General features: G+C 29.9%; 1 protein-coding gene across 1 annotated transcript; it reads left to right on the top strand.

The window, feature by feature from the left end:
• Positions 1-3,562: 3,562 nt before the first annotated feature.
• On the top strand, positions 3,563-6,525 carry TRIADDRAFT_59382 (uncharacterized protein; the record flags this gene model as incomplete). The annotated part of the gene is made up of 4 exons (XM_002115401.1): positions 3,563-3,658; positions 4,502-4,661; positions 5,493-5,569; positions 6,424-6,525. 4 exons carry the CDS (start codon positions 3,563-3,565, stop codon positions 6,523-6,525), a joined length of 435 nt encoding a protein of 144 aa, XP_002115437.1.
• Positions 6,526-8,615: the final 2,090 nt, after the last annotated feature.

The following is an 8,615-nucleotide window of genomic DNA, read 5'->3' as shown; positions in this document are numbered from 1 at the left end:
GAGAATTTCAACCTTATTTACAAATTGTTAGATCCATCAGGTAAAAGATTTAGACGCTTATTGCTGTACCGTTATATTGGTGAAATGAAGTACATTAAGTTTTAGAATATCTTAATTGCGGCTACAAAATATTTGGAATGAAGGTATCCTTACAAACTTGCTTGCTTGGCTGTAATACATCAATTATATTATTAATTATTATACAGTGATGTATATTAAATTCAAATTAAAAGATGTTACTTAAGATAATAGCTGAGTTTAAAATAGAAATTTTTTACCATCTCTACTAATATTTAGCTTGTTTCGGCTGTACTATACAGGCGCTAATCCCAGGTAGAATGTTAGATACCTTAAATTAATCTGTATACATTGTATTCACTATTCAATGCACCAATTCGAATAAGTAGATTCAAAATAGGAGAAGAGATGTAATATAAGTATTTAATAGTATTCATTACGTATATCGTTGCTCCAGTCTGCAGTATCTTATAAGGCCTTTTGATTAAAATTTAGATATTGTAGTTTATAGGGTAAATAATGGATTAAATTTTCTTTTACGATTGAATAGCCCTAAAATTACCTTAACACCTTTTTGGCTATTTCTATAAGATTTTTATGTACATCAGAATCAGGTAGATACTAATATTGTTATTAGTTCTCAATAATTTGTCACGAATACTTATTCAACAAAGAAAGCCTTTACTATTGCTATTCTACTTGTTTTCATTTAACCTGTTAATATTTGTGAAAAATACGAGGTAGTAATAGCACTGAATTCAGTCTAGTTGTGATAATATTTTGAAACGCAAATGTCATGACAGGTGCATACTCGTTACTGTAATCTTATTTAATCAAATCTTTGTTATTCTACTGGAGTTGCAGTTTTCCAAGTTCATTTGTAACTTATGGATAAAGAAATTGTTCAACATAATATGGCTATTAATTAAGGGAGTTTACCTGTATTCTCATCTTTACTGAATCATAGATGATCCTCTAATTGCAAAATTCTCACGACATTGATTGATTTGAGAATAACTTAGAGATGGTATTTATAGGTAAGTAAGTAAGTGCCAAAATAATACGCCAATAACCTGTATCGTATACCAACGGCACATAATTTATTCTATCATGGCTTGATTTAATTAATCTAGTCAAGAAAAAGCCTGATTTACGATGCTACTTTTACAATAACAAATCTAGATTTACTATGTCCTAGATTTATTTCCCTTTTTCAGTACCGTTTAAGAATTCATTAGTTAATTAATACTTTCGAGAAACAAATTCGGATTTATTACATGCTAGAGTTATTTTCCCTTTTTCTGTATAGAATGTCGAAGAATTCATTGGATGATGAATTTATGGACAAAGTCTTTATTCAAATATTTTAAGGCAGATATTAATGAATTAATTAATAAATTAAATCAAAATTATACCCCAGACAAAATAAAGTATCATGTCTCGTTCTGCTTGTATTTTAAAATATCTTAATATTCTTATAATATATTAATAAAATTTTATTTTTAGTCACGAGCTGGCTTACTGTGTGGAAACTCCGTAAATTGTTGAGACATCGTAGTTGACAAATTAGAAAAATTTGATTAAAAAGAGGTTATAGCTAGTTCAAAGGTTAATTTCAACAGGGTGTTGTTGAAATAATCGAATTATGATGAAAGTCGAATACGTGATTAGCTCAAAGGAAAATGCTATACCTTTCATATATCCCTCTGTAATCCCCTACTGTGATTGAGCAAGACTTGGACCATGAAAAGCTTTGGAGCTAACATAATCATCATTATGATCTATAATAGAACTAAAATAATCAAATTTCCATAGCAATAAAACCAAGATTCGTCCCATAGATAATTAAAGAACGCGAATTGAAATGACATAAAGTAACATTTTTTCCAAATGCTATTGCGGGAAACAGCAATTTGCTTTCTGTAATAGGCGGCATTTTTATACATTCTACTCGATATTCATATTCTTATTTTCCATAATTTCCCTTCGTTAAAATTAATGTTAAGAAATAGAGAAAATAAGCTATAGTAATATATCATCAGCAATCTTGGTCCTATTATCCAACGTGTCGCGACGCTCCGATAGTAATAAAACAACTTTAACTCTAATGTGAACTTTTTGTGGTATCATCATCTATTAGAGTTAGTCTACTGCAAAATACGAATGTATTGTCCTAAAAGTTCAAAGTCTATTCCTAGTTATATAGGTTGTGTGAATTATGATCAATCATTCACCTTTGATACCCTGCATGCCATTAAATCAACAACTAGATTAAACCTTAGCCTAGCTAGTGTATTTGCATGTAATTTTCAACTTATTATATACCAATTATTCGGTGCATTTTTGCTCACTTTGTCCGGCTAGCAAGCAAGCTTTGCACTTTCCTCGGATAGTTTCTACAAGTGTCGCTGAAGTTTCGCCTTTCCGTAATCTATTTTTTTCTTATACCAGGTAGATTCTACTCATTTATAGATTAATTTTAACGTAAAATGGATAGAGATAAGCTGCTGTCATGTATAAATTTATAGCATAGTAATGGGATTCCATTTTGCGATGCAGTCCATGTAATATAGGAATAAAATGGATGGCTAAATCTACATTCTTTCATGCAATTAGCCAAATAAAAATAATTTCTTCTTTATCGTTTATTGAATGAAAATGAAAATTTTGTATTAAAATTGCCGCATCAGTAAATCGATTGAGATTGAATCTTGCGTATTACCGTAGAAACATTGAATTTAATTTCAAACTCTGACAGCATAGGACAATTTTGTCTAATTTAGCCGTAGCTCTTTCCTTGAGCAGATGACTAATAGTGGCAATCTTCAGGCGTCACAAACTACCAAAATTACATTCTAAGATTCCAGTGCCATCGTGGAAGTACTAAATTTAGATTTTAGTTTGGCCTTAATTAGCTGGCAATGATTTAATAATGCAATAATTAAGCTGTAATCACCGTCAAAATTGTCAAGGATCCATTTGACTATACTCTATCGAATTTGAACGACTTAGACCTGTTGCCAGCCAGAGCGCCATTGGTAGTACATCATTCTCTCGCGATCGATAACAGCTATTTTATATATTAAGTACAGCATTTATAGACTTTATACTATATTTAAAGGTCGAAAATTTATCTTTTCTTATATTGGATCCAGGACTTATTTTTTTTTACGTTAAATATGATACGATTTTAAATGAGTTCCGTTCTGCAATTTAGAAATCGTTAAATGATCTACCAATTCATTTAACCCCTAATCAAAATTTTAATTTTATATTACTTTTCCTATTTCTACTGTATCCAACTGATGATCTTAAATGATAGCAAAATCCTTCATCGCTATTAAAACCCTATAGCTACTTTACTGTATATGTTTTATTTACTTACTATCATATTTTTGGAGTATTACTATATGACCGTGATATATATAATTAATCTAGCGACGCAATAAACAATTCAAGATCATTGTATTGTGACCAACTCGAATTAACATAAATTCTTATTGTATCTTTTCAGGTTAAAGCTAATTTCAAAAAAACAAGCAAAATGGGTGAAATGGCTAATGATGTTGAAGTGCCTACTTTCAAGGGCGAGGGTACCAAAGCTAAGGTTATTTTCGAAGAATTAGCAAGACTATTACCGGTCAGTATCCATTTGAAAGCTGCTCCAACCCAATTGATCACAGTATAACGTTTCTATATTACTGATAGTATAAGTGCACAAATTTAGAGAGTAGAAGATTTTTTGCTTTAAGATTAGCAGTAGAGCTTAACTAGGAAGTGAATCACATATACATCCTAATTGTAATTATTATTACCGAGTCAATTTATATATTTTTAGCTGTTCTACAATAAGATAAAATTGCTGTAATTATTGCACTAATATATATGACATAAAGGTATTAAACGGATTAGTTAGCTCAAACAGCTTGCCACATTATCTCTTAAGCGTATATATTCTATTAATCTTGCCTGATTATTGTAATATTTCGATAAAATGGCCACATTTAAAAGTAAAATGTGGTACTGCTTGTATCTTAATAGGAACTGTAGAGGTTTCTGTTTTAAATACAACTGAAAATGATAGTTGCTGTATCCTGGAATTAAATCCGGTTTACACTATTGAATGTAAAGCTGTATAGCTAGTGAGCTTCTACTCAGGCTTTTGTCGTAAATTAACTTAAATACTTTAATTAGTGCTGTTGTATAAGTTTTAAAGTAGACGTGTAACGAAAGTATAGTATCCTGGTTAACATCTGCGTTTGTTTGTTGATAAGCTTATTCCGATATCTATCGAAGAATTTAGCAGTAACTTGAAAATAGACAGCGTTATGATCAGAAATTTATTAGCTATTGATTGATGGAATAAATAATAGATTTAAATTTAAATTAAAAAGGAATGAATACAGTAAAAGTTCAGTAAACTTATTAGTAATACTTTGTCTATCAAGAAACTGATCATATCCATTGAATCATTCGTTATTAGACACACGGTGAAGCAATTGTTAGTAAGGTCCAGGCCGTATTTCTATTTAAAGTCTTCAATCACGGTGTCTATAATCGTCCAACCGCACAATCTCAATATGCTTTTTGGGTTTTGGATTTGAAAAATGGATCAGGAACTGTTCGACAAACTGATAAATCAGGTTAATCTACTTACGAAATACCCTTTCAAAAATAAATAATCAGCATACATATTTAAGCCGTTAGTAGTATCCCGAAATAGGAAATATTCTGAAAATTGGAGCTAACATCCAGTGATGTTGATTGTACATAGATCAGTCTAGTATCAGAGATTTCCAATAAATACCTTAATTAGGACGTTTTCTAAATATATTCTAAAATAGATCATCTTAGCGATAGAGATTTCTATAATCGTATTCAAATTAAAAACTTTTCTAATTTAGTGCGAACGTAAAAAGATTATTGTAATACTTTACCGCATAAAATTACCTTTTAATACGGTGTTAGTCAGATACAAGATACCTTTTAGCCGTTATTAACAGCCCCAGAATAGAAATTTTTCTGTCACTCTAAGCCAAGATAGTATTTACTATGTATTCCACGGAAATTACTGTAGCAATAGAAAATTTCTGTACGGATATATTTTAAATTGCATTTACTGTATCGTAAAAGACTGGAATGTAGTCTTAATTAAGATAGTATGATCTAGCTTTAGGCAATGGTAATGAAATCACTAATATTAAATTATTATATGTCTCATGTAAGATATACGTATATCTTTATTATTAACTTATATTATCGAGGAATAAGTTTATCACAAACTCATTTTGAGTGCCCGAAATTTTCGCGATTGAGCTTTCATGTCTGTATTTTATTAAAAAATTTAATGGTTTCCGTTATATGTCGGGCTGAAATTTCTGTGCTGGTAATAGTAAATTATTCGCTTTGTATCCGCAAATTTAAAATTACAGTGATATAATGCTAAATATCAAACTTTTGATTACTTAAATTAGAACCCTGCGATTTAATGTTTTTCGGCTCGGACGATAACTTTGAGAACATAATGACTGGACTACAAAACCCACCTGTGGTTAGTTGATAGATGGATGTAATTTAAGTAATTTGATTTATTGTTATGAATTCCTAGCCTAGTTTTGATTGATTTCTATTGCACCTTAAATATAGCGTTGATATGACTTTTTGATCTTACTATGATACTAAATACTTTTGAAACGATAGAGAACCAATACAATTATGATTGATACTAAAAGGAAATTTCAATATTGGCTTTTCATAATAGTAACACAGCTACATTAATATTGTCGTCATAGTGATTCCCTTATATGGTTCTGTTTTTCAGTTTTAAATGAAATATGAAATTTCATCTACCTTCAGTAATAAATATTACGAGGCATTATTAAAGTAAACATTAGTATTGCCATGCGACATTGAACCAGATTCTAAGAATACCTAGTTTGCAATATATCTTCATCCTTTCCACTTACTGTTACTGTCTGCAATAATCTGTTATTTGCCTTGGTTACTAGATTTATGCTATTTATAGATATGTTTTGTTAATTACAAGTATATTCGCATTTTTACCTTAATTACTAAGAAGATACTGCATTACTAATATCTATTCATTGCTAATATATTAAAACAGGCAAAATCTACTCTCAGTATGATTGTATTATATTTCCGTTACAAATGATCTCATAGCAGTAGTATTTATTAGTCGCTGCTCTATGATTGAGGATAATCTTACTTAATACATCATCATTTATAACGCTAATACTTAACCAATGTTTGCATATAAATGGTTACAACACTACCATTAACTCTTTTCCGTTACATTAACCCTACTACGATTAAAGATGAATAGAGTTAGGAATAGAAATTGAAACAAACTGATCACATTATTACCTTATCTATAATATATTACAGGAATTTTTCCGAGGCCATTTTGTTGCAAAAGGCAAATCTTACTTGTTGGCTAAGCTGAGGGAATTGAAGCCTCTTCATGCTGATATCCGGGCCAAGTTGTAATAGCACGTACATGATAACCATGTGGAGATAATGTATTGCTCCCACATTTGCATATTTTTAAGCCAATTATGAAAAAATGGACATGCATTTCTTGCTTATCTACATGATATTTTTGTATGTTCTATTCCAAAGTGTGGGTGAAGTTTGCTTGTTTAAGAACGAGTAGTGTATTTCATGATTTATCTTTACTGTTATCATTGTAAGCCAATTATTGGCCGTCAATTACAACTGTTAAATTAATAATGCTGTTTTATTTACGGCTATTTTTATGGTCGTCTAGATATCATGATCATCATTTTACATGCTATCCAAAAAAATTACCGATCGTCTACCCCACTACAACAAACCTTTCGAGTGATTATTACCCTTTTCTACCCAAATATTTTTATAGCAATGACTGATCAATGTTACTTCTCTTAATTTATTAAGGCACCATGAATAATTGCAATGAGACAAAGAAATGACAATAAAGATTAAAATTTAATCCCTATAAATCAATGATCAAAGATAACTTTTGGATCGTAATTTTGTGATCAAAATGAACTCGCATGTTAATTTGATACATTAAGTTATCAAATAATATAATTAAATTACAAGAAATACTAGTTTTCCTTAGAGTATTGTTGTTACAACTTCCAAATTTTGTAACAAGTACTAGATCTGCAACTCAGCAAGGAGACCCAGTAATTAAGTTGAAGAACTAACTTTATTGTTAAAATGAAGAGTTTATATACTTTCTTTATTGTGACCTTTGATCTACTGACGTAGATCACAAGATCATCACTAACAGAAAGGTTTCCCTAGTTTAGTCATTACAAATAGACTATCATGCCAAGTATGGCAACATGAGAATACATATATAGATAACCTTAATATAGTACCATAACTACATCTATATACGCCTGACGTGATAACATCGTGATATTTAACCATATATAGAAAGAAGGTAACATACTAATTATGTAACTATTACAGAACGTGACAATTGTGAATAGTATTAATTTTAGTATCATACCTGAATACACATAGCAAAGTATAAATTAAGTATGTAGTCGTAATTGTGTTAGTAAAAGTTTTAATTGATGTTGCACATATAAGTTTACTTGCATAATTTTACTTATTTTGTGAGTAATCTGTAATAGAACTGCTTTCATAATCTAAATTACTTGATAAATATTAGGGTTGTGTTCATAACTAACTGAAATATATTAATCTTTAGCGTTAAAGTCATGTTGTTATCTGAACTCTGTATATTTTGTTTTATAAATCAATCTGAGCTATCAGCTTAAACTAAGGATAGTGAATGTATATCATACATCGATTGCACTGTATAGTCTTTATTCATCACGCAATGAAAAGTGACGAGTTTCTGTTTCTATATAATTAAATATGTATGATTGCACATACAAGGATATACATAAGACTGGAACACCGTGAATATAAACCTTCTAATATTTAGCAGATCTTAACAAGAAAGGTAAATTTTATTACCGCAATTAAAGATTGCCTAAAAATCTCTTAATCTAAGCAGTATGATACCACGTTAGACTAATTAAGCATATTAGGCCTGATTATGATAAATGAAAAACTTTGGTTACTTAATGGATTTTACACACTGATAAAATTTTCAATTAAAAACTGCTTGACATTGTAATGAAATCAATTAGGCAAGACGGCATACTATAAAGCAAGCTATGGAATGGATAATTTTTCTACTTTATATCGGCCTCTTTTATGGTTAAGATACATACTTTATTTTCAGAATGAAAGTATGGTGTGGTAACAGAGGAATTTGCTTTAATCCATGAAAAGAACCTCAGTGTATAATTAAGTGACTGGTAAGAAGATTTTGCTGGTACTATTTATTTTATTAACGTACGATGTATTTGAATAATAAATGCTGTGCTTAGTATCAGGAATTATTTCTAATATAATAGGTATTAGTGATATTGAAATTCTTTCGCTATTTATTTACTTATATTATGACTTAACGGCACACATTAGTGTTTCCTATTCATTTTTACAACATTAATTTCTATCAGAAAATGATTAATTAGATCATGACTGAATTTTCGTGTTATATCGAGCTT

Source organism: Trichoplax adhaerens, genomic scaffold (genome assembly GCF_000150275.1).
Source record: "Trichoplax adhaerens TRIADscaffold_10 genomic scaffold, whole genome shotgun sequence".
Classification (NCBI taxonomy): domain Eukaryota; kingdom Metazoa; phylum Placozoa; class Uniplacotomia; order Trichoplacea; family Trichoplacidae; genus Trichoplax; species Trichoplax adhaerens.
This window is presented reverse-complemented; position numbering and strand designations above follow the sequence as displayed.